This window comes from Cervus elaphus, chromosome X (genome assembly GCF_910594005.1).
Source record: "Cervus elaphus chromosome X, mCerEla1.1, whole genome shotgun sequence".
Classification (NCBI taxonomy): Eukaryota; Metazoa; Chordata; class Mammalia; order Artiodactyla; family Cervidae; genus Cervus; species Cervus elaphus.
In genome coordinates, this window is record NC_057848.1 from 3,519,076 (window position 1) to 3,545,342 (window position 26,267).

Genomic DNA, 26,267 nt, shown 5'->3' on the forward strand with positions numbered 1-26,267 from the left:
ACTGCAGCCCACCAGGCTCCTCTGTCCATGGGATTTTCCAGGCAAGAGTACTGGACTGGGGTGCCATTGCCTTCACCATTACTGAATACTAAAGTAGCTTTAAAAATAAATGAAAAAGATGTTCATCAGAAGTGGGGTTAATCAACTTGGGAAATGGGAGAAGGAAGAGAAAAAATATTGACAATGTTCACTCATACATGCCCTGGAGCAGAGGAGGGGTCTTGGCTGTCTGTGAAGTAGCCCCAAAGGCTGCCCCAGCCCGAGGCTGTCAAACATTTCAGATCGCAGTTCCTCCAGCTCTGATCCTGGCTCTCCACCCTCCTTTAGCAGGTAGCTGGCTTCCCCGGAGAAGTGCATGAAAGGAAGGAATGAGGCAGCCATGAAGCTCAGGACAAGAAGCCTCGATCAGGGCTATGCTGGTCTCCCCTGACTCTTTTTTTTTTTTTTTTAATTTTTTTTATTTTTATTTTTTTTTCCAGTGGGTTTTGTCATACATTGATATGAATCAGCCATGGATTTACATGTATTCCCAATTCCGATCCCCCCTCCCACCTCCCTCTCCACCCGATTCCTCTGGGTCTTCCCAGTGCACCAGGCCGGAGCACTTGTCTCATGCATCCCACCTGGGCTGGTGATCTGTTTCACCATAGATAGTATACATGCTGTTCTTTTGAAATATCCCACCCTCACATTCTCCCACAAAGTTCAAAAGTCTGTTCTGTATTTCTGTGTCTCTTTTTCTGTTTTGCATATAGGGTTATCGTTATCACCTTTCTAAATTCCATATATATGTGTTAGTATGCTGTAATGTTCTTTATCTTTCTGGCTTACTTCACTCTGTATAATGGGCTCCAGCTTCCCCTGACTCTTAATTGTAGAGAGAGAGAGGGTGAGTATCACATGTGACTGTGAGGATGGATCCTCGAGCCAGACTTTCTGAATTCACATCTTGGCTCACTGCTTACTAACTTGAGCAAGTTCCCTCAACCTCTCTGTGCCTTAGTTTTGACACCTGTAAAATGTTCCCCATGGGATTGTTGGAAGATCAGATGAGCCAATATGCTAACTGCTTAGGATAGTTGTTGGCATGTAATGAATACTCAGAAATGTTATTTGTATTGTTATCATTCTTGGTGGTTACAGCGAACACACCCCTATCTCAAAATGTAGTGGGAATGCAGGTAGGGTTTCACTGTCACCTGTGATGCTGGCTGATACTTTGTCATAGTGGTGTGCATTAGCCAGCAGTGCTTTCAGCTGCAGAAATTCCAAACACAACAGCTTAGACAAATAAAGCTTGGTTTTACCTCAGATTACAAGAGGCCTGTGAGTTGACAGCTGCTGGCCTAGGTTCAACAGCTCAGCCATGTCAAGCCCTGTCTCCATAAGGACTTTGCCTCTTTTTCATGTGTTCTGCCTCAGTGTTACAACATGACTGCCACAACTCCTGGTGTCATATCCACCTGCAAGGCAGGAAAAAGGGAAATGGAGAGAAAATTAGAAATACCAGCCACCTATGGCTCTTTAATCAAGAAAACAAGTCTGCCCAGAACCCCCCAGCTGACTGCCAATTATATCTCATTTACTAGAACTGTATTATTTGACCACACTTAGTTCAAGACAGGCTGGGAATTTAATTAGCTTTCCAGCCGCAATTAGTGCAGATCATAAGGGAAAGGAAGGTAAGAATGACCTTGCCGAGTCTGCCACTATTTTCTTTATCCCATGAAAGGAATATCCGTGACCATGTTCAGTGAATCAGGAGTGGGTAGTGAAGTTCACCAAACGTTTTCTCAGCAGCAGAACCCTCTTCCGCTCTTGGGTTCCATCTAAATAGAGGCCCACCTGTTGTGAAACAAGAGGCAAATATTGAGCCATGGGGACCACCTGGGAGCCCACATTTTCTTGAGACAGCAAAGCTGAGAACCATGCAGACCAGGATCCGAGGCTTCCAAAGAACTCCTTTCCAACTTTCAAACCCAGACATCCTTCTGCCAGAAATGGCCATCACTACCAGCCTCAGGCCGGTGAGGAAGCCAGAAGCAATCGGGTTGCTGAACCAAGCCCTTGGCAGCAAAGGCATCTCTGCTCATTTCCTCCCGGACTTGTTAACCTGTTTTCCATCTTCCGGGCTCTCAGGAGCACTGGGCAGGCCAGCTGGAGAGTAGGCGACTCCCATGTGTGACTGCCCTAGTTTTCCTTCATGTCCTCTGAGCAGGCCAGGCTGATGCTATCTAGTTCCTGAGACCCTGCAGTGAACTCAGCCCTCAGATACCGCCTCTTGATAACAGTTTCACCTTTTCCATCTCTTTTAACAAATACCAACTCCTGGCCAAAGCCCAAACTCCTGGCTGAAGACCAACTGCTGGCTGACAGCTCCTTGCTCCTTCCCAGAAGCAAACCTGGTCTGAGATGGCCTGGAGGGTGGGGCAGGGAGAAGCAGGCCAGGTGCCCAGGACTCCCTGCCTGCCCCAGGCAGCTCAGTGCCTTCTCTGGGCCCTGGTTCCCCACAGCAAAAGGAGTATATTAGATGCTTCCTGGGGTTGCTGCTCTCTGCATGCCTTCTGCAGGCTCCCCTGGCTCACCCATCATGGCACCTGGACTCTGCCGCTGTGCCAGCCACAGATTCTGTGACCAGCCACGGGCCACCTTCAGCAAAAGGGTCCTTGCCATGGTCCCAGGCCTCAGCGGAAAGGCAGCTCGTTATTTCTGAGTCTGTGGAAAGTGCACTTTGAACACATTTGCATCAATGCAGGACACAATATCTCCCCCAGGAGGCCAGAAAAGAAGGAAAATTCAATTTGTCAAGACATCCAGCCCTCGCGTCCTGCTCTTCCTACCTGCTTTCTTGGCCCCTGAGAGGCAGCAAATCCTCCTGGGCCCAGACAAAGAGGAAGGGAAGCAGATGCTGTTTCAGACGGCATTTTTCCTCAGTTCAGTGGTAGGTTTATACTTTCACAGATACGATTTTGCACCACCCTCCCACCCATCACACAGAGCAACACTTCGACTTTCCAGGGCACTCTCCCCACCCCCCACCACTGGTGCCACCTGAGTCCCTCTCCCAGAAGGACACAAGGTCCCTCCCTGCCCACCTCCTGCTCCTGCTCTACAGCCTGTGAGGTGGTGTTCCCAGGCACACCATTTGTCTGATGGAGAAACAGGCTTGGGAAGTCCAGCCCCACAGCGGGTGTCTGACCGGGGCTGGTCTTGCAGCCTGGCACACTCGGCATCCCCTGGCTGCACCCTCAGCTCAGACCCATGCCCCCTGAGTCTCTGTCCTTCCCCTCACTGGCACCTTGGAGCTCACTCAAAACGTCTTGGGTTGGTCTCTCCTCCCCTCTGTGAAGCTTATCAGCCCTTTTCTTTTTTTTCCCCAGCTTCTCACAAACCACATGAGACAAGGCTATAGATACAACATGAGATTAAAGGCTGAACCTCATCCAGGTCAGGAAATTCCGAAGGCAGTTGCCCAGTTTATCTCCAGCCCTGCTGATACCCCCAGGGTAACTAGTCTGCTAGTGAGGCGGGGGGCCGGGGGCAGGCATGAACTGCAGGGGCACCCGGGTCCTTGGAATTTCCCGAGGACCAGATGCCCTGACTCCCCACCAGCTCCCAGGGCTGTTGCCCTCTCCCTGTCTTGGGCCTGGTTCCCACTCCCTCCCTTGATGTTGTGTCCTGAGTGTGTCCCTCTGCAGACACACTGTGTCTGTTCCCACCAGATCCAAATATGCTTACTTCCTCGTCCTTCAGACAGGCCTCTGTTGGACTCACTCTACACTGACCGTCCCAGTTGCTAAGTCCCAGTGCTCAGCCTCAACTCTCGGTAACCCAGCACTTTGGTCCCATGCTGTCCTTGGCTGGACTACAAACTCCCTGCCTCACTCCCACCCCTTGGTCCTCTCCTCACCTACCCCCACGCTCACTCCTGTCCTGTGGCCTTAAATACTGTACACACTGCCTGACCCAACTGCCTGCTCAGCCCTCCGCCTCAAGGTCGGACAGGCATCTTGGGCCTGTGAACCCCAACCGCCAGGTTTCCCCAAACCTGCCCCCTACACCCCACCCCTTAGATGTAGGAACTCTTCCCTCACACCCTACGTCTATTATTATGGTCACCTTTCATGTAAACTGGGGACCTGACACCTCTGGCCATCTCCCTGCTACCCTCCACCTTCCCTTAAACCTATCACCCACCTGGACCCTGTTGAAATGTGCATTTGCTCAAAGTCTTAAAATCCCCCTTTGCCCAAGTTCAGGGTCAAAAAAAAAAAATGCTAGCGTGACATCCTTCCATCCATCTTTTTCCTGCCCCTGCCTCTTGCCCCTCTCACTCTATTCCAGCCACCCTTGTAACTGCCATCCAAAATCCAACTCTGCCCCTGGAATCCCAAGGCTCAGTCTCCCCCTTCTTCAAGTCTTCTCAAATAATTCCTTCCCTCCTATCCTATTTTAAACTGCATCACCTCCCTGGCACTCTCTATTCCCCTTTGTGTGAGTTAGCTATTGCTGAGTAACAAGTTAGCCCAAAACGTAGAAGCTTAAAGACAGTATTTGCATGTTTATCTTACAGTTTCTATGGGTCAGGAATATGGGTGTGGTCTTGTTATTCCTCTGGGTCTCTCATAACTTCAGGCAAGCTAGGTTGGGGTCCTTTCAGGGCTGGGTCTGCATAAGGCTGTCTTATGAGGCTGTGGGCAGTAATTGTCTCTTCCCAGGCTGCCCTCAGTCCCTGGCACATGGGCCCTCCTGTGCTGCTCAAAACATCAATGTGAGCAAGGGGAAAGGGAGGGCGTGCCAGTGAGACAGACTCACAGACGTTTGTTTTGTTTTTTAATTAAGTAATTTGGCTGTGCCAAATCTTTAGTTGCAGCATGTGGGATCTAGTTCCAAAATCAGGGATTGAACCTGAGCCCCTTGCATTGGGAGTGCAGAGTCTTGGCCACTGGACTGCCAGGGAAGTCCCCTCACAGGCATTTGTAACCTAGTCTTGGTAGTGCCAGCCCATCACTCTGCCTTTCCTAGTCATTAAAAGAAAGTCCCAGGTCCAGTTCAAACTTGGAGGGAGGGAGCTGCACAAGAGTGTGAGAACTCAGAGGTGTGAAGACCTGAAGCCCCATCTGAAACTGGCAGTCATACGGTTTCTGCTGGTTTGGCTTTCTCATATCCTTCCTTCCCATCTGATGTACTCTCCTGTTCATTATCTGTCTCCTTGAATGCCCTGCAAGCTCTTTGAAGGCCAAGCTTTTCTGGGTTGTTGAAGGCTGTGTCCACACTGTTGCAGCACATAGCCAGCATTGAATAGATCCTTATTGGGTTGGTGCTTCAGGAAGTTCCTGACAATACAGAATAATAACAGCCCTCCACTCTCAGTGACCGTCCTTAATTTTTCCCAAAGTCAGCCAGTGACAGGCACTGAAGGCTGATTCTGTAAGGGTGAAAGAGGCTAGGGTGTGGGACCCCAGGGCTGGAGTGTGTTGACTACCATGGCCATGGCCAAGGAATGACAGTCCCTATGCCCTCCCTGAGACTCAGTCTCACCCTTGTGAAATGACACTCAGTCGCAGAGCCTGATCTCAGTTTCAAGAGCTCTTTAAAGGAGTGAGGCTAATTCATTCTTTGACATATGGATTTTCAAATATTTTAAAAATTCAAAAATCATAATTTGGTAAAAAATATTTTTGGGTGACAATTTAGGATTATCTACCAAAGCTTTAAATGCACACACTCCTTGATCCAGCAAGTGCAGAGCCTGTAATTGTTGATTTTTCACTATATTCACACATAAATGCAAAGATGGGTGTACAAAGATGTGCAATGCAACTTTGTTTATTGTAGCAAAAGAATAAGAATGATAAATGTCCTCAAGTGAGGGGCCAGATAATTAAACCTGAGCATGTCCACCTGTGGAATAGCACACAGCTATTGGGAAGGCCCAGGAACCCACATGTCCTGATGTGGATGCAACATCATCTCATTTACTGAGTTAATCAACAGCTATTTGAGCATCTACTATGTTCCAAGTATTATTCTAGGCACTAGGGACACAAAAGAGCAAACTCCCTGTTCTTGGAAGCTTACATTCATGTAAACCCATACATGCACGTGCAAAGCACACCAACAAATATAACCATGCAAACATAACAGGATTCTAAAGAAAGCCCAGTGGAGCAGGGAGAGCATGGGAGACTGCTTCTTAGAGCATGGCCACTGAGGAACATCTGAGCCAACATCTGGGCAAAGTGAAGGAGAGGTCAAGGGCAAGCATCTCCCAGATAGAAGGGACAGCCAGTGCAGAGTCCCCAGTACCAACAGGCTTGCTATATTTAAAGAAGAGCAGTCCTGGGGTGGGCGGGGCACTTCCCAAGTGGCTCAGTGGTAAAGACTCCGTCTGCCAATGCAGGAAACAAGGGAGACAAGGGCTCTATCCCTAAGAGGCGACGAGCCCCTGGAGGAGGAAATGGCAACCAACTCAAGAATTCTGGCCTGAAGAATCCCCATGAACAAAGGAGCCTGGTGGGCTGCAGTCCATGGGGTCACAAAGAGTTGGACACGACTGAGCAATTGAGCACACACCTACAACAGGCTGGAGAAGCCCAAGTGGAGTGAGAAGGAGGAGAAGAGGGAGGGGAGGAGGAGGCAGGGGGAGGCTGAGGTCAGGGAGGTGGGGTGAGCAGAGGTTGGTGGGTGAGCATCAGATGGGTGACAGCCACCCATCTGAGCTGGCTGTGGACTACTTACCCTTCAGGATGCAGGCTCAGGGGCAGGTGAGCTGGTGCAGCTGCTGAGATTCCACCCTGGTGGGGCTGGGACCTCAGCTGCCTGCTCCATGCAACGGGCTGAGTTTTTCCCCAGCACCCCTCTGGGACTGTGGGAAGGGGATGAAACAATGGTGGGAGCCTGAGAAGGAGGCCACTGTGACAGCCTGGAGAGGACAGCAGCTTGGACCAATGCAGATGGATGAGATTCTGAGTATGTTCTGGAGACCCAGCAGAACATGCCGTTGGGTCAGATTCAAGGTATGAAAGAGAGAAGGGAATCACTTGTAACTCTTTGGTCTTTGTCCTGAGAAACTGAGTGAATATGAACCCTTTTACTAAGATGGGAATAAGTGAAGGACAAGCAAGATTTGGGGATGGGAAAAGTGGAAATTAAGAGTTTGTTTTTGGGAATTCCCTGGTAGTCTAGTGGTTAAGACACCATACTTTCAATGCTGAGGTCACTGGTTCAATCCCAGTTTGGGGAACTAAGATCCTGCAAACCACATGACACAGCCACAAAAAAAAAAAAAGTTTACTTTTGATGCATTAAACCTGAGATGCCCTCTGGGGGCCATGCAGAGAGTCCATGGAGGGCAGGCAGCTTAGTGAGTGGACTTTAGTGGGGAGGAGAGGCTGGGAATAGATGGGGGATGGAGGAGAGTGTTGGGGGGGGTGGACTGGGTTTCAAGCTGGGTCTGGATGCGGTCACTGAGGAGTCAGTGTGGGCTAAACTGACGGCCCAGGTTGGGGATCTTTTGTGAACACATCCATGTTTAGTAATGGAGACAAGGAAGGCACACAGATGAAGAAGAGGAGGAGGTGTATCCAGGAAGCCAAGTGAGGAGAGGCCTGGGGATGGGGGCGGAGGAGGGGGTGCGGGTGTGCAGGCAGGTGGAGGAGCAGTCCAGTGCTGCCAGGAGCTGAGTGTACGTGGACAGCAGAGGGTCACTTCTGGCCCATTGGGTGGAGGTCCTTCAGCTTTCAGGCTTAGACAAAGCCAGAGTCAGGGCAGGGCGGGGCCCACAGGGGTTGCAGGGGGCTGCAGGGACCACAGGGGCCAGAAAAGGAGGTGGTTACAAAGATAACACCTGTCAAGAGAGCCGAGGGAATTCCCTGGCAGTCCAGTGGTTCAAACTCCATGCTTCTACTGCAGGAGATACAGGTTCGATCTCTGGTTGGAGAACAAAGATCCTGCGAGCAATGAGGCCCCTCCTCCCCCCAGAAAAAGAGCCAAGGAATAAGGGATAGGCACAAGGTCTTGGAGTTTGGGTTTGAAGATGAGGAGCATTCCAGCATGTTCTGACAGGGAGTGATCCAGGAAGCCTGAGAAGTGGGTTCAAGCTGCAGCAAGACGATGCACAAGGCTCAGGAGCTGTGACTGAGTGGGTAGTGCAGACGGACTGGAAAAGGCTGAGTAGGTCCTTCTAAGAGATCTGGAGGCCCAGGGAGGTGGCTGTGAGGGCTGCGGAGGCACAGAAGACAGGGAGCGAGCAACCAGGGTGGCTGAGACCACTGTTGTGGAGAGAGGGTCCTGAACACAGACAGCCTCCCTCACCTCCTCCAGCCAGGCGAGGACTCGGGGGAGGCAGAAAACTGGGCCACCCAAGGTCGAGCTTTGCCGGGTGAATAGGAACATTTGGGGGGCAGTGTTGGGAAGAGGAAGAGAGATGTCCGTGGATTGTCCTTATCACACTCAGTTCCCAGAGCCCTCGCCCATACCCTGCTCTGTTTCACCCCCACCCTGGGGCAGGCACCACTTTGAACCCTTTCTGCACTGATGACAGGGGGTTTGCAGCTGAGGAAGGGCTCAGTAATTGGACAGAATCTCTGGGAGGGGCCATGGGGATTAGTGACAAGGAGAGAAATGCGGGGGTCAGACCAGGAGTGGAAGAGGCTCCAAGGAGCCCAGGACCCTCACTTTCTGAGGACTCAAGTGCTCCCTTTTCTTCCATTGACCTTGGAGATGGCTGCAGTCCCTTCTGAGTCTCAGATCCAATAGTTTGATCCAGAATTTGGAGGGAACTCCAACCAGGGGTAGGAACACACCCACCCCAGCCCTCTGGGGTCCTCATAGCAGCCCGGCCTAGCATCACAGCCACAGCCCACTCTGCCCCATCTCAGAGACCCTGAGGTCCATGTCTTCCTTGACCTGTTCTGAGAATGAGCAGGAGGCCACGGGACCCTGTGTGTGCCCAGCACTGTGCTAGGCCTCATGGGGAAAGCAAGGGAAGGAGGAGAGGGTGTGCCCCTGGCATCCAGCACTCCTGAAGCTGAGCCCTTTGCTGCCTGTCGCTGCCAGGTGAGTGTCACCTGTGAACAGGTGCACGGGCCTCAGGTGGTGGTGCACACTCACCCATACCAGGCAGTGGAAGACCAGGGCATGGGCCTGGGTCCTGGGTGCAGACAGCTGTCTTTGCAGCCTGGCCAGCTCCTCCCTTGTGTTGGGGTCCAGGGGAGCCCAGCTCAGGGTTGTTTTGTCTCACACAGGTGTCACAAATGTAGAGTGCAAGCTTGAGCCTGCAACCTCCACTCTATGATTTGGCTGGGAGGAGCTGAGCACCCAGGGTCCCCCTCAGGTAGGTGGGAGGAAGCAGCCACGGTACGGGTCACCGGTCCCCCCCATGTGCCCTCGATCCAAGCATCTGCCCTGGCAGCATCATCTCATGCCGGCTGTTTTTCCTAATGGAATCACAGCTTGCCAGACAAAGCAACAACATTCATAAAATGCCCCAGGCATGACAAATCTTCCCTTTGAATGGGTCATTTGCTGAAGGAGATGCCACTGATGACTCATTCCATAGATCAGAGAGTCCTGGCATTACAGACAGCTGAAGCTGAGGAGTCTTGAGAGAGGATTATTGCTGGTCTTTGTGCCGATGGGCCTACGGAGCCAAAGGGGACACAGGTGTGGCCTGTTCAGTGTTAGCTCAGACTCACTTCAGGAGCAGTAGGGAGGCATTTTTGGACTCTGTCCCTAACTCCTGATGGTGGACCACATTGGGAACCTGCCCCCTTGACCCAGACTCCCCAGTGTGACCTCTGGACCAGGATGTCGCAGGCTGCAAATGACCACAGCAATATTTCTGTCCTGCCGGCTCTTCCAGAATCCTGCCACCACCACCCCCATCCAGAGATGGATTCTGTTTCCCCTCTCCTAGAAATTGGGCTGGACTATGTGACTGCTATGATAAATAGAATGTGACGGAGGGATGCAGGGGGACTTTGGAGACGAGGATACAGAAGGTGATACGACTTTGACCGCCATATTGTAAGGAAGCCCAGCTCCTACAGGGCTGTATGTCTGTGCCCTGGTGGACAGTTCCAGTGAAGGCAGAGGGTCTGGGCTAGCAACCAGCACCACACACAGTCATGTGAGGAAGTCCATGTGATTCTACATGACACAAGTCATGTGATTCCAGTCCTGCTGTGAGCCACCCTAAGCTAAGCGGAGTGCAGCAGAGACAAGGTATGCCTGCTGAGGACTGCCCATGTTATAGACTCGTGAGCAAAAGAAATAACGGTGTTGTTTTAAGACAGTTTGGGGATGGCTTGTTATTGAGTAATAGACAGTGAGAATGCTGCCCTTGATGATCTCTTGGACTTCCCTGAATTTCTCTGACCCAGGGACGCAGCACCTGCTCTGTGGATGACCGACTGAGAATATGGGTGGACACAGAGTTCCTTGTCCTGGGGGAGCTCTAGTACATTTGGGTCAGTGAGAGCTACTCCAGAGGGTCTGCCATATGTGGGAGAGGAAGTGTCTCATTCCTGGAAGTGGTTTCTATTTATATTTTTTTAAGATTTTTTGATGTGGACCATTTAAAAAGTCTTTACTGAATTTGTTACAGCATTGAAAGTGGAAGTGTTAATCACTCAGGTGTGTCTGACTCTTTGCGACCCCATGGTGTAGCCTGCCAGGCTCCTCTGTCCATGGAATTCTCCAGGCAAGAATACTGGGGTGGGTTGCCGTTTCCTTCTACAGGGGATCTTCCCAACCCAGGGATCAAACCCAGGTCTCCTGCACTGCAGGCAAGTCCTTTACTGTCTGGAGCCACCAGGAAAGTTCATATTTACAACATTGCTTCTGTTTTATTTACTTATTTTGCTTCAAGGCATGTGGGAATCTTAACTCCCTGACCAGGGAGCAAACCCACACTCCTTACATTGGAAGGTGAATTTGTAACCACTGGACAACCAGGGAAGTCCCTGGGGGTTTCTGTTTAATGGGAAATGTCTTCTTGGTAGCAAAATGTTTGGTACTAGTTTTGATATTTGGTCATTTTCCCAAAGGTTGTGAGGTCTGTGAATCCCTCCTGTGATCTTAGAGCTGTGGCCTGCAGAGAAATTGCTTTTTTTAAGCCTCCACTGAAACCCAGTAGTGACAGAGCTGCTGTGAGAGCAAAAATGCACTAAGCAGTGTGAGTCAACAGGGTGTCAAACAATACACTGAAATTCCCTGGAATAAGTTTCACCAAATGGGGGTCTGTGATTTTGTTTAGAATTCATATTGTGTGATTACGCCTACAGCAGTAATGCCCACAAAGTCCTTTTCAGTAGAACAACACTGACCTGTTATTATGTGAAGGGACAAGTAAGCACTCAGTAGCCCATTGCTTCCATCTCTTTGGCTGGATGGAGGTGCCCTGTATGGGTCACCATGGGGTTCCTGATCAAGGTCACTGCCATCAGTGTGGACAGAAAACATCACTAAGACAGCGGGAAATGTGGGCTATAGTGTCCTCATCCATTTCACACTTCAGTGGCCCACACACATATCCAGCAATTCTCTGCCCTCTATCCCAGCAACCTGGGAACCCACATCCCAGGAGGGCCTCAGCTCCTAGAATGCACTGAGCAGACTTCCCCATCAGCATCCTCTCCTGAGTCTCTGACCGTTGATAAATACACCCCAGTTTGTGAATTCATAATGAAAACTAAAAGCATACAAATAATTGGAACTGGAGAAGGAAATGGCAACCCACTCCGGTATGATTGCCTGGAAAATCCCATGGACAGAACAGCCTGCAAGCTACTGTCCATGGGGTCACAAAGGGTCAGACACGACTAGTGACTAAACAACAGCAAAATCTGAAACACCAAAAGCACCCCCCACCAAAAAAGTAAAATTAATAGTGCTCTATGTTCATTACCAGGACCTTCTTTCCAGTCTGCATCAGTTTCCGGTGACTGCATGGCTTGTTATTATCTCACGGTTCTGGAGTCCGGAAGTCTGAAATCAGGGCTGGTTCCTTTGAGGGCTGTGATGGGAGGATCTTTCGACGGGCTCTCTCCTCAGCTTATGTCTCTTCACCTCACCTTCCCTCTGGGCCTGACTCTGTCCAAATTCCTTCTTTTTATAAGGACACCAGTGATATTGGATTGGGGCCCACCCCAGTGACCTCATTTTAACCTGATTACATCTGTAAAGATCCTGTTTCTGAATCAGATCACATTCTAAGCTAACAGAGTCAGGACTCTAATATATGGATCTGGGGGGACACCATTCAACTCCTGATACAATGAAAATCGTATTTGAGTTTATGTTTCTCCCTTTAGTAGGACTGAGGATGACTGCACAGTAGCCTAGACCAGCATCAGGGTGATTTGGCAGGCAGAGGGCAGAGGGCACTGCCCTCAGGCCAGGAGGCCAGCTTTACCCTGTGGCCTTGGCCAGTCTCAGTGGAACCTCAGTCTTTCTGTGATAAGGCTTAGACCGAGTGGTCCCTTTGGGCCTTTCTGTCCCTGAGATTGCTCAGGGTCACTTGTCCCTGGCTTTAGTTCACATGAGGCATGGAGGCCTGTGCTGGGCCCACTCAGTGTGGGTGTGAACAGAAGTGTGGCGGACACCGGGGCACTCAGCCAGGCTGCTCAGGGTGGATGTGCTAAGGAGACACCAGTAGGCCTCCCGGGGAAGGGCCAGGTTCTTGTGGGATCAAGAACAAGGAACCCTAGTTTCTCTTTCCCGCAGACTTTCCTCACTGCCAGCCCTACAGGAATTTCCCTTGAGGGCTGGATGGTTAGAGAAGAAGATGACACTCCTGAAGGGCAATGACTAGGCTTAATGCTAGAGCAGAGGGCTGGGCAGTGCATGATGAGAGGCTGGTGCCCCTTCCCCCAACAGCTGCTGCAACTCCAGAGTAGAGAGTGTGGCTGAGGGACCATGGGAGGCTTGGCAGGGAGGGGCTGAGGAGTAAGTAAACACTTTGTCTTCCTTGCTTTCACCTCTTCCGGGGCCTCAACATCAAGGGCCAGATGACAGGATATTCCTCTGGCCCCCGCTCCACCCCCCAGGGGCAGCCTGGCTGGCCCTGACACCGGCTGGTCCAACCCACTGCCCAGCCCCTGCCAAGTGTGGCTGGTGCACACTGGGGCAAAACTGAGCAGGCATAGCCCTCACCATGGAGGAGTGGGGATGATGCACATCTCACCTAGCACAGCAGGGAAGCCAGCCCTGTAGCTGCAGTGAGGCCCATCTGTTTCCGGGCACGAGCCCCAGCCTGGAGCTCCCTCAGGGAAGCACCCCAGGAATGCCCAACAAGGGCTTAAATCCAACAGCAGATCCTAAGTCTGGGACAGTGGGAATAAATAGTTGCTTAGGCAAGTTTCACCCTAAACCAAGACTTGGGGACAGTAATTCTTGCAGAGCAAAGATGGCTGTGTGATTGCTTACTGTCAGGAGGTTTGCCCAGGCTTCCAGGGTTGGGGTGCGGGTCCCACTGCTCTGGTCTTGGCAGCACCTGGCTCAGCCTGCCCTGCCCTCCTCTCCCTAGGCCGCCTCCTGTAGGCCTGGAGGAGCTGGGCATAGGGGTGAGGACCAGTGGGACCATGGCCCAGGCTTCCAGAAACATGTGGGCCACGGGTCTGGAGCTCACCAGTGAGGCAGAGGAAGGGGAAGAAAGGACAGACAGCTCAAATGGGTTGTTGCTCCTAGCAGCCTGCAGGGCTGCCCTGTGCCCCCTCAGTTCCCCTCCCCAGCCCTGCAGGCAAGCATGGCCGGGTGGCCCCATTTCTCACCCCTATCGATTATGCTGGCAGAGCCCTGCAGCACAGGATGTAAATCATCATCCTTGGGGTATTTAACCCAGGGAGGGTTAGCTGGAGGTGGCATCCCTTATAAATCCTGCATCTGATGTTTTTATATTAATTCCTAGAGTAGCCAGATTACTTTTTATTCCACTGACTATTTATTCCACTGACTTCTTCATTGACTAGGAGACATTTCTGAACAGTGCGTATCTTGTGGAGCATCAGTCATTTAGTGGGGTGCTTCCTCTGGTTGCAAGTTTTTTCATTAATGTAAAAGGAATGAAAATTCCTTTGCTTCAAAGACTCGGTCTTTGGAAATAACAATGCACAGGCCAGCCAGAGTCACTGCTGCCAGCACCACCACCGCCATGTATATGCGCTGTCTGGAGGGGCCTGTGAGCCTCTGACTAAGGGGCAGAGTCCCCTGGCATCCTCTCTTTCCTCTTTTTCCCCAGTCCCCCTTGGCCATGCACAGGACCTGAATTAGCCTCTGTCAAGGGACCATGGCTTGGCAGAGACCAGGTCCCCGAGAGCCAAACATGTGGTCATCAGGATGATGGCAATAACCGTCTTGCTCTGAGGACCCAGTTGAAGACATGGGTGTTAGGGGAAGAAAGCTGTCTGCAAATACAGGTGTGTCCCTGCAGAGGAATGGAGCAGGCATGTTCTGGGTGATGGTGACAGCCCACTTGCTTTGCAGATGAGAGAATCATGTTTGCTGGAGACTCTCTGAAGCTCCACCCCATGCAAGAGTTGGATGGCAGTAGAATCCAGCCAAAACAAAGAGATGACCACCCTTTACCTGCACAGTGAGTGTGCTGGATCACCCAGTGGACTCAGTCGGGTCTGAGTCTCCCATGAGGGACCCAGCTGAAAAAAACGGGTGTTAGGAGGAGACAGCTGTCTGTAAACACAGGTGGGTCCCTGAAGAGGAGCAGAGAAGGTGAGTTCTGGGTGGGCTCCCAGCAAAGCCAGGGCCATGGGCATCAGCCAGGGGCAGATGGAGGCTGCAGAAAGGGAGGAGACACAGAGGAGGGGAGGCTCACTGGGAACAGGGCGTGCAAGCAGCAGAGTGAAGCAGGCACCTTCCATTTTGAGATCCTCACCTGTGTCTCTCCCATTGCACCATGCTCTGGGCAGCTGATCCCCACCCAGTGGGCCGGGTACCAGCGGCATCAGCAGCCCCAGGGATCTAGTCCCGAGGACAATGTGTCACCCTACCCCCACACCCAGAGTTAGAACCTGGGGGCAGGCTCACAGTGTGTTTGACCAGCCTTGCACTAGAATTTGGAAACCAGGAACACAGTGAAGTGAGGGCAAGAAGCCCAGAGAAGGAACAGCTGGGTTTGCACCTCAGCAATCTGCCTGGAAAATGGGGCACTACTCCCACCCAGGCGGGTGTTGTGACCCTGAATGAGTTAGAAGCTCCAGTCCAGGGCTGCCCCCATGTAGGTTCTCCACAGCCATGAGCCATTCCCACTGTGCTCACTCAAGGCCGGCCTCCTCTTCTAGGAGAGATGATTCAGGCCTCAGAGCTTTGCCTCCCAGGGAAACCTCACTCAGCTTTTCTTCCAGGGGTCAGACATGCATAATTCAACCTTTAGGATTTTGAGATTGCTGATAAATTACAGATACAAATGGGTAACCAGGCAAAGCCCCTCTGCAGCCTGGGTATCCACCTGGGAAATAAAACAGAGGTCACTCCCTCCTGCCCCCCACCATAGGCAAGGTCGCAGGAGCCCCCAAAGACGAAGGCTGCTTGCATTTGTGGGCAGCTGCTTCCAAGACAACCGTGAAGAAAACAAAAAAAGGTTGTGAATGGTGTTAGAGAATCAGCTGTATCGAAGGGTCTGGATCCTGTAAGGAAACAATTATGAGGCAGGAGCGAAGCTTTAGAAGATCATAGGTGCTTCATCCAAACTCTTCTCTTCCATCCCTGAGGTGGACTCCTGATGAGGGTCTGGGCAAGTCCCAGGAGCGAAGGAGGTAAGCTCGGGGCCCCGGGGCGGGGGTAGGGAGGAGAGCAGGCACCCAGGTGCCTGCTCAGTCCCGGCCTCTCTGCATCAGTCTCCCTGTTCATTCATTGCCTGACACAGCCATGGATGAAATGACTAGGACAGGGAGTGATCTGGTCATTTAGATAAATACATCTTGTAGACCAGCCATCAGGTTCCTGTGGGTAGGAGGGGGTGGGGGTTGGGGAGGGGAAGGAGAGTTGCTGTGAGTGAGGAGGATGCTTCTAAGCTTCTGAATCAGCTTTCCATGAGACCCCAGGGATCTGGGGCAAAGAGAGGGTCTGAGACAGGCCTCTGAGGGCCATTGCTAGGGGGTGGGAGATGGAGGGGTGGAGTGGGAGGGCAGAATTATCCACAGACGTGGAAAAGCCAAGGTTCAGTTTCTCAGTTACAGCAGTTTCTCAGTTATAGGAGTGGTTGAAAATGTGGTTCCGGGTGTCCTCAGAAGTCACCTAAGGGAAACGAGGGGCCCTCCCTGAAATCAGTGTGGAGTCTTGGTGTATTGATTGATTAGAACCTTTCTCCTGCCCCCGGGAGATGTCCTGTGTGGAGAACAGCACAGACACAGTGGTCCCTTCTCTCCCATCCCCCACCACCTGAGTGCTCATCTCACAGCTGTACTAGGAGGTGGACTGCTGTGCCCACAAAGTTCACATGGGCTTCCTTTCAGTTCCATCCATGTGGTTTCCGTGAGCCAGGTCCTAGGCCTTCCTGTGTGCCCCCAGCCCACCCACACCCACGTGTGGTGGAAAGACAAGCCCAAGTTCTGCCTGGCTCAGCCAGGGGGCCTCCCTGTGTGGCTGAGTCACAGCACAGACAATCTGTGGTGAGTTCTTCCATGGTAGCCTCATTCAAGGACAGGTTACAATTCGCAGAGGTTGCAACTGCATCCACCCCTCACAATGCAGCCCCTGTCTTGGGGGGCAGGGCAAGGGCTGAGCAGCACACACAGGGTAGTAGAAGCAGCCCCATCAGTGGCTACTTGGTGTCCGGGCTGGAGCTGGGCAGAGAGCAGCCGCAGGGCTCCCTGGAGGTCCTGGGACAGAGCCCGGGATGGGCAGGTAGGGGCCTGTCTCTAAGCCAGAAGGGAGAAGCTTCCAGACATGATTGCATCTGACCTTCTCCTCATGTCTCCTTTCTCTGGCGTAGGGCCTGCAGTGAGCCCAGCTCCTTTGTATTCCTGGGCTTCAGCATAGGGGAACTTTGTAAAGTTTCCAACCCACAGAAAATTGCCAACCTCTGTAGGCTTGAGGGGGACCCACGATCTCCACACAGCCCTTCTCATTCCTGTGGACCTCTGTGGAGAGAGGAATTGGGGGTGGGGAGTGGGAGAGCTGCTCTGAGTGAGGAGGGTACTTCTACGCTTCTAAATCAGCTTCCTGAGAGACCCTCACCCCCAACCCTGCTGGCCTGGAGCACTGAGGTCTTCAGAACCTTCCAGAACATTCCTCAGTTGAGCAATCCCAGCCCAGGGCCAATCCCCAGGGAACCTGGAGAAAGAGAAGCTCCCCTTGTTGAGGATCCCTGTATCCTTCTGTTTAAAGGGCCAGAGGGAGGAGAAGGATTCTGAGCTTTTAAGAGAAGGTCTCTCAACAAAACACTTCCTGATGCTCATCTGACACTAAAAAACTATTCAAGTCATAAACTTCTCCTGTGGAACACGTCTCAAGAATGTATTTATCTAAAGGGCATCTGTGTTTGGTCTCAAACTCAAACGCTCCAAATGTCAGGCCCTGAATGATTTATTTGGGGCCTCCTGTTCCCTCCCTGTGGATTGTCTTCCGGCTCCAGCCCTGCTCCTGTCACCCTTTCCACTGATGTTTACAGACTCAACAGGCTTCTGTTCACACCAAGGAGGCAGCCCAGAGGGAGTTGGGGGCAGAGGGGTGTGAGTGTGCACCGGTAAGGACTGATGCTGTCACAGCAGATGGCCCTGCCCTACCTCCTGCCTCCTGAATGCACCTTGTGCCTCTGCCCAGGCTGTCTTCTTAGCTTCCAGGGCCATTCCTCACAGCAGGTCATCCAACTAGCACCCTGAGTCCTCATCATGTCCCCACGGAGAGGGCCGGGAGATAAATCCAGCACAGTTAAACCAGGAAGCAGGACTTCCCTGGCTGTGCAGTGGTTAAGACTCCATGCTCCCAATGTAGGGGACATGGGTTTGATCCCTAGTTGGGGAACTAAGCTCGCACATGCTGCAGGGCATGGCCAAAACAACAACAAAAACAAAAACAAAACAGGAAGCACACTGCATGTGTGTGTGTGTGTGCTCAGTTGCTTCAGTCGGGTACAACTCTTTGTGACCCCATGGACTGTAGCCTGCCAGTCTGCTCTGTCTGTGAGATTCTCCAGGCAAGGTTGCTGGGGTGGGTTGCCATATCCTCCTCCAAAGATCTTCCCAACCCAGGGATCAAACCCACGTCTCCTGTGACTGCTGCAACGCAGGCAGATTCTTTACCACTGAGCCACCAGGGAAACCCAGGAAGCATACTGGGTTCCCTTCAAATTGTTTAGATGGAGCATCTGAGTATCGGCTAGGGAGAGTGGTATCTTGGAGCCCAGACTTCTGAGTGACAATTAAGAGTTGAACAACAGAGGGGGCCAGAGGCAGGCAGGAAGACAGAAGGAACAGCCAGTGGAGGTCAGTGGCCACAGAACACGTAGGGAGTCTGAGACCATTGGAGGCAGGGTGGCTCGGGAGCAGAGGGAGGTAGGCCCTGGAGAGGGGCTAGATGCTGAGCTCCCAGCCCCAGCAAGCAAGCCCTTGGGTCTCAGGCTGCTGCACAGAGTCCCCTGACAGCCCTTCATCACAACATATTAACATGCATGAGCTCATCAGCCCCTTTCCAAAGAGGCCCCTGAGAACAGGGCCCTCCAACGCCCACTCTGCCTACAGGAGGCAGGGGTTTCAGTAGACGTGGTCAGGCTTGGTGCTGGGTCTGCAGGGGAACAGAAGATTCCCCAGGACGAGAGAGAGTGTGCCCAGGGGGAACCCCAGCAAGACTGCTGCTGTTGAGGGTGGGGGTGGGGGCTCTGGCACTTTCAATCCACCAGGAAACAGAGTGGAAGCTGCTGGATCAGACAGCCCACTGGGACTCAGCAGGCTCTGGTTTCTCTGCTCTCCCCACAGCGGGGGAGGTTTGGGCTAGGAGCCTGCCCAGCCCAGGAGCCCCAGGGAAAAGCCGGGAAGGTGTTTCTTAGAGCATCAATGCCCAATAAGTACATAGCCATGTATGACTACTTAATTTTACATTATTGTAAATTCAGTTCCTGAGTCGCACCATCCATATCTCAAGTGCTCCACAGCCACACTTGGCTAGTGGCCCTCACATTGGATGGAACAGAGGAGGAAGTTACCACCATCACAGAACATTCTGTGGACAGCACTGGGGATGAAGGCCAGGCTGTCCAGCTTCTCAGCAAACAGGGGTGCTCAGGGGTGCCCACCTGGGCTGGGTGAGGTGTCTACAGCAGAGCTGGGAGCTACCTCCCAACCATGCACCTAGGTTCAGATAGCCACCTTTAGGGAGGTGTTAGAGAGGAAGCAATGGTGGCACCCTAGATCTACCCGAGACAGCACTCCCCACCTCCCCTGGCCACCCGGGGCTGCTGCCATCACTGAACAAGGTCTTTAGGAGCACTTCCTGGATTGGGGTGGGGAGAACGGGGGTCAGTCAGTGCCCTGCTGCTCGCGGGCTTGTCTGTAAGCACAGGCGGCTGGGGGAGCCACACAGGTTATGCCCTCCCACAGGCAGGTGGCCGGCCCCCCTCCCCCTCCTTTTCAGGGACGGCGGCACCCCCACACACACACTGCCTCAGCACCCGCAGGCCTGAGATGGATGTAGAAGCAGCACACCGTGCCTGGAGCTGCACCCACCCCATCCTGGGCAAGGAGGCCTCAGAAGCCATTACAGGACATTAAGTCAATGGACTTCCTATTTGTCAGCACACCAAGAACACAGCAGACTTTTTCCACTCCTAAAGATTGCCTGGGTCAGAGCATTCACTCTGCCAATCCTGCAGGCTGTAACCCTCTCAGAGACCAGAACTGCACCTTCTAGAGGGGTGAGGTGAGGCTGCCAAGGAGGTGCTTCATGGGGAGACAAAGACCCCTTATCCCTGCTGGGGCAACAGAGGAAACCCCAAGGCCCACCCTGTCACTTCCCCCACTCCCTGTGGGCAGCACCATCCCCAGAGCTCTGTCTTCTTTGCCCAAAGTCAACTCCCCGGGACATCCGCCCTGACAGACACCCTGCCCCATGCCCCTCCCCATCTGGGGTCACTTGTGAATGCTCTGTGTGTCTGTACCTTATGTGTTGGTGATTGTCCTTGAGAAGCACCCCAAAGGAAGGGTCTTGGCTTATCTCACTGTAGTTTGAAAAGGGTGCTGGGAAAATAGTGCCCAGCAAGTATTTATTAAATAGATGAACTTTTCAAGAAGAAGAATAAATGGTAAATGTGCAGATCAGGTGAAATAAAGACTCGGATGTGAATTTTTGAGCAAAAACAAGGCTCAACTTCATGCTTGTTGATCATTTTAGGTTACATGACCAGGGAGGGACATCCAAGGCCCCTCCTTGTAGACCCTGGCTAAGCAACCCTGCCACAAGGCAGACCTCCCTGGCTTTGTGATTCTGCCCACCTGAATATGACAGGTAGCATATGCTACCTGTCACCAGTTTTGTTTTGTTTTTCCACTGTGGGCCACAGAACAAATCAAGAGGCATCATCCATCTTACCTGAAGGTTTTGTCATTTCAGTCTGGAAACTGGAGAATTCATAAATAGGTTTTGTGATGGTAAAGGTAAGCTTAATTTTTCATTCACCTCTAGCTAATAACTGATGGAGAGGTTCGCCTTTGCTTCTAGAAGCAAAAGGGAAAAGAAAAGGCTTCCCAGTGACAGGATAATTTGTCAGAAAGTTATGAATGAGCACAAGCAGGACTGTATAGGAAGTGTGTATTGAATGATATGACATACTGGCTTCTAATTGCTGCTGCCTTTCTGATCAATAATACATGTTTTCAAAAAACCTTCTGTTTGCATTTACACAATGGGCTGTAACTACTGCAAAGGATCCATTAAGACCTATTTTAAAAAGTGCATTCGTAAAAACTTGTCTAAATCTGCATTACGAGGCAGATTATGAAACTGCCCTGGGAGATGTTTTTTCTAAAGAGCATTCAGGTCATATCTGTTGGACTGGCCAATTCGAGCTCCCTGTTACTGCTATGGCTTGCTTGTAAGCTAGGTCAGTCCTTCTCTTTGGTGTCCTTGAGGCAAGAGGCAGGCACTGCCAGGCCTGAGGCCCCATTAGGTTCCAGTGGCCTCCAGCCAGTGGTACCCTTGGGCTGGGGACTTGATGTGAGCAAAGCCCCCAAAGCCTGGGTGAGGTATGAGCAGAAATCAACCCACCACTCCCGAATGTGTAATTACATGCTCAGATAAGTGCTGCGGTGGCAAAGAGGACTCTGGGGTTCTAGGGCTCTCTCTCCTTCCACTGAGAAAGCTGTAGGTCCTGTGGGGAGGGCTGGAGACAGGCATTGGCTCCTGCAGGCTGGTATCATTGGCTGCCAGCCCCATGCAGGTGTGACTTGTTACCTGTGCAGGTGGGAAGCCAGAGCTGGGGCAGCAGACAGCCCGTTTTAGGGGTCACCTGTGTTCTGTGCTACCTGAGCTAGGTCCACTGACCACTCTTGCCTCAGCTCAGCTTCCACAGCTGACGGGAACCAGTGATAACAAGGACAGCTCCTGCCCATTGCCTCGGATTCACCTGTCCTCAGGCACCTAAAGGGAGAGAGCTCTGCTTTCCTGAGGCCCAGAGATGTTGCAAACATGCTGAGGTCACACAGACCAGAGAGAGATGGCTTCAATACAACTCAGAGCCTACCTGCAACCTTCACACCAGGTCACTGCCCCCAGCCTAACATCCAGACAGCACCTTGGACTTTAGAGGACCCCTGGAAGAAGAGCCAAAAAAAAAAAAAAAGCTCATTTTCTAGACAACCAGAAACAGTGCTGATTCTGTCAAAGCTTCATTTGGGTTCAGCCTCACAGCACTGCCAGGTAGTTACTGTATTATTACTTCCATGTTCTAGTACATGATGAAGACCCCAAGGCCCCAGTGATGCAGCTAGCCTGGTTCTTGTGCTGTGGGGAGGAATGGAGAAGAGATTCTTCCAGAGAAGAGGGAGGGAAGCAGGCAAGGGAGGAAAAGGAAGAACAGAGGAAGGAAGGGAAAAGAGCAAGGTGGGGCCAGAAATTCAGAGGAGAAAAACAACTCCATTGGGGTGGCCCATGGAAGGGTGACTGGGGCAAAGAGTTGATGTCAGGCCTCCTGGTGGAGATGGGCCTTGTCTGGGACTCATGGGGGTCTCATAGATATGCAGGACCCAAGGCCAGAAAGCCCAACGCTTCACCTCTGCCCTCTCCTGGATGATTATCTGGTCAGGTCTCTGGGCATACACATGGGGGCGAGTGTACATCCGTGTCCTGCACAAGACACAGGTATATGCTCATGCATACATGTGTACATACACAGACGGGGATAAAACTACACATAGGAGGCTCCCTGGACTTTTTTCTAAGAAGAAGGCAATACCCCCACCATAGTCTTAGATGTCCTCTCAAGACCCCCAAGGGTGGTGGTAGAGAAGGAGTGGAAGGGCCTGAGGGGATCAGGCAGGAGCACAGTGTCCAATGGGCCCTTGAGGTGGTCACCCAGAGCACGACTGGACATCCGGCCTGACCAGTGTTAGCCAAGGCTTGGCTGGGGCAGTTCCACAAGGGTGGGGCCAGTTGGAAAGAATGCACCAGGCCACCCCTCTTCATTCTGCATCCTCCTGTCACAGAAGTCTGTGTGTAACAAAGAAGTCTCTCTTGGGATCTCCCTTCCTAACCCAGGTCCCTTTGCTGTGCACAGGCCTGAGCAGCTCAGCCTTGGTGGTTACTATTAGCACCAGAGGTAGCTCGCCCACACCCAGGGGAATCCCCCACAGCCAACTCCAGCCCCAGATGTCCAAGAGCCTGAAGCCCTGGGAGGGTGAGGCAGGCAACATAAGGTCTGGTGGCCGCAGGGTGGCTCTCCTGAGCTGATAGCACTGTGCCCTGGCCTTCTGCCAACAGGCTGGCTTGGACATCTCAGGGGGCAGAGCCCCCAGCCAGCCTGTCTTGGCAGCTCCTCCTCCTCATGGCAAGTGACTTCACTTTGACTTCTTATCTGCAGTGATGTGCGCAGCTCTTACTCAGCTCTGAGCTCAGCCAGGCAGGAGGGCGCGGCTCTGTGCACAGCAGGAAGAAAAGACCCTGAAATAGGGGCACCTCAGGTCTAGGGACCTGGGATCCTCCCACCCCAAGCTCCTATGTGCATCCCATTCCTCTGTGCCCCGGTGGGGGCCAGACCTCAAAAGGCAGCTGGGAGGCGGGAGGAGAACAGTGGACTTTTCCCACAGGAGCCTAGTACCCACCTCCCGCCTCACCCCAGGACCTCCCATGTTAGGGACCCAGAGTCTTCCCTCTTTTTAGTATCAGATGTGTTTATAGGCATCATTTCTTGGAGCAAAAATTAAATTCTTTTGGGCTCCAGTTCCTTCTTGCTACTTGCTCTGCTACCCTGTCAGCCCCACATCCTAAGAATTCTAATGTGTGGTGGGGGGGAAAGGGTATTACCCTCCAAGCATCCCGTTAACGCCGGCTCCCCGTCTCTTTGAAAGGTGTGCCCGGTCAGATTCCTGTTTTCATTGGCTGGACCAGTCCTAAAGAGGGGTTCACAAACTACCGCTAGGACACCCCCAGAGGGACTACGGAAGCCACTCGCCAGGCGCACCCCTGGAGTGCGCAGAAGGCGCGCCGGCTCCGGGTCCCTCGCGGGGGCTCTTCCCCTCCTCCCGCCTCCGGCCGCCAGAGAGGCCACGCTCCCACGGCACCTCCCCCCTCCGCGAAATGGCGGAGGATGCGCGCCGCGCCCGGAGCCTGGAGGCGGGGCGCCTGCCTGGTCTGCAGGTCCGTTCCGGCTCACCCCCAGCCAGTCCGCCCAGACCCCGCATCCCCGCCTGGTTTCCCTGCCCTCTCTGGGCGGCAGGGAAGGTCGAAGCGCAGAGACAGCGAGAGGGCGCACAGGCTGAGGAAGAGTGACTGTGCGTGCGGAGGTGCACGGCTTGGGGCCGCGGCTGCCAGGCCGGTAGCCGGGTCCCGCACCTCGCCCCTACTCGAGCCCCGCCCGGCCTGCACCCCGTCCGGCTCTGGTCTCCATACCCTCTCTCCGGGGTAACCGCACCAGGGATCGACTGGGGAGGTACCCGGCGCCCCGCCTTTACTTCCGCACCCTGGCCCCGCCCCCCCGCCGCCCCGCCCCCCCCCACGCCGCCCTCACTGCCCCGCCCCGCCCCTGCTCTCGCCTCGTGCGCAGCCCGCGCCCTCCCCTCCTCAGTCATGTGCTCCGAGCCCCGAGCACAGCTGCGGAGAGTGCCCTGGAGCCCGCGCCCCGACGCTCGGTGCCCGCAGTGTTCACTGCGTCCTCCGCTCCAGGACGGGCGGTGCTGAGCGCCGCACCCCGCTGCTGAGCCCCCCAGCCCAAGGAAGCGTCCCTCTCGCCGCAGCCGCAGCGTGCATCGGCGATGGCGAAGGCGACGGCCAGCGCCGTGGGGCTGCGGTTCCTGCTTCTGCTGCTGCCCCTGCTCGGCGAAGGTGAGTTCTGTCGGGGACTGGTGCCCGCGGCGGTCGGGGCGAAGTTGGAGCCGCGCGGTGGAGTGGACGCATTCGAAAACTCCTTTCTGTTCCCGGCGGGCAGCGGGCCACGCAGTTACTGGCCGCTTGGGCTCCATTGGGAGTCGGGTGGTGTGGCGGGCAGCGCGTCTCGGGCCCCAGGCTGGGCGGGTCTCGGGCCGGAGCGGGACACGGGCCGGGCGCCTGTGCCCAGGGCCCGAGTCACAGCCGCGCTTGCCTGCCTGGTCGCGCCTCGCGCCACAGCGGCGTCTGGGGCGAACCGAGCGGATCTTGTTGGCGTTTCGGTGCAGGTGGGGGACGACGGGTAAGGTAGCCCTGAAAAGCCTGCCACTGGGGCAGGAGGAGTTGTGTTTCTGTAAACGATTGCTCCATCTTGGTTTCCTTGTCACACTCCACGTCGGTGCGTTTCTCCTCCGGCTCTGATATCCTCTCTGGGGTGAGACCGGAGGAGATCTGCTCTTTTTAAAACGGTTGCTTTTCCTTGTGAGTTTTTGCCACCCTACTTCTTAAAAATCCCCCAAGCCTGTGGTTTCTAGGGAGGCTGCCCTCGAGGGCCCGCTCGGGCTGGCCCAGCGCCGCCAGCCCTGGCTCCAGTCCCACCCGTGTCTTTAGAGTCTCCTGTTGCTGCCCCGCAGGGGTACCTGAAGGCGCGGTCTTTGGCACCATTTGACGGTTCGGGGCCAACATGCACCAAGCGCTTTTACCATCCTGGAGTGGAGTAGGGCTGTGTGTCGTCAGCATCGGTGCTGGGAGGATTCGAAGTGGCTTTGCAAAGGCTGGTCACTGCCCCCACCTCCAAAACTCTCGACAGATGAATGAATCCCAAGGCTGTGGAATCTGCTCCTTACCGCCCCGCCCCCCCCCGTGGCCACGAATTTTAGTTTCTCTAAAATTGTCCCCAATTTCTTTTTCTTAAATACTTATATGTATGTACTAAATTTCCCTCTGAGAGTAGCCCCCGCCACCCTTCCCCACCTTTCCCTTCAGCCTTTAGGAATACAAGAGGCAGTGAGTGGTTCCCTGCTTCTGGCCCTGGGTCCTGCACTGACGGTGGGTTCACAGGCCTGCCCAAGGTTTCATTTGTATGACTGGATCCCAAGCTCAAGAGTCAGATACTTAAACTAGAATGGGCCCCCAGCCCATCACAGGAAAGGCAGGGGAGAAATCCTTCCCATGCCCCCGGGAAGAATGGGGGAAGCATTGGGAGTCTGGGGTCAGGGTGCTGTGAGGCGGAAACAGAAGGTTGAAAACAGGGCAGAAGTAAACACAGACAAGGCGTTCAGAAGATCTCTTGTAACTCTGTGTTGCAACTTTGTAGTAATGGGCGGGTGATCAGGTGAGAGGCCGAAGCCAGGGTGGACTGGGCAGCCTCAGAACCTAGCAGAGGACTTCCCATGCCTCTCCTGTGCTTAGCCAAGGTGTCCAGCTGAGGCTAGGAGGACTGGACTGGGAGCGGGGCCGCCAGCATGGACCTGTGACACTTGGTAGGAATGCAAGTGGCTTTTTCACAGCCTGGACTCAAGGAGTTGGGTGGTGGGAGAAAGGCCCTCCAATCCAGGGAAAGCAGGTCTCCTGCCCCACCCACTCTTCCAACAGGATGAGTAAGAAACCGTGATTGACGACACTGAGAGTGGAGAGGTGGCCCCGCGGTACTCAGGAGGAGACAGCTGGGCGTTTGGAGAGGCCTGAGGGCACACTACTCAGAGTGGCAGTTCTGGAGCCCTCTCGGTGTGGTGCTCCAG

General features: G+C 53.5%; 1 protein-coding gene, 1 long non-coding RNA gene and 1 other non-coding gene across 3 annotated transcripts in view; 2 read left to right on the forward strand and 1 right to left on the reverse strand.

The window, feature by feature from the left end:
* Nucleotides 1-220: 220 nt before the first annotated feature.
* Nucleotides 221-21,765, reverse strand: LOC122690892. The gene is made up of 4 exons (XR_006340172.1): nucleotides 21,692-21,765; nucleotides 1,694-1,845; nucleotides 1,308-1,463; nucleotides 221-338 (listed from the first exon to the last, which is right to left on the reverse strand). It is a non-coding gene; the product is annotated as an uncharacterized LOC122690892 (long non-coding RNA).
* Nucleotides 7,174-7,246, forward strand: TRNAE-UUC. Its single transcript has one exon. It is a non-coding gene; the product is annotated as a tRNA-Glu (tRNA).
* Nucleotides 21,766-24,165: 2,400 nt separating the features above from the next.
* Nucleotides 24,166-26,267, forward strand: part of LOC122690630 (proto-oncogene tyrosine-protein kinase receptor Ret-like) — a 53,154-nt gene continuing 51,052 nt past the window's right edge. The window contains 1 exon segment of the mRNA XM_043897511.1: nucleotides 24,166-24,486. Within this exon segment, the coding sequence (XP_043753446.1) occupies nucleotides 24,417-24,486 (70 nt within the window). The 5' untranslated portion in view covers nucleotides 24,166-24,416.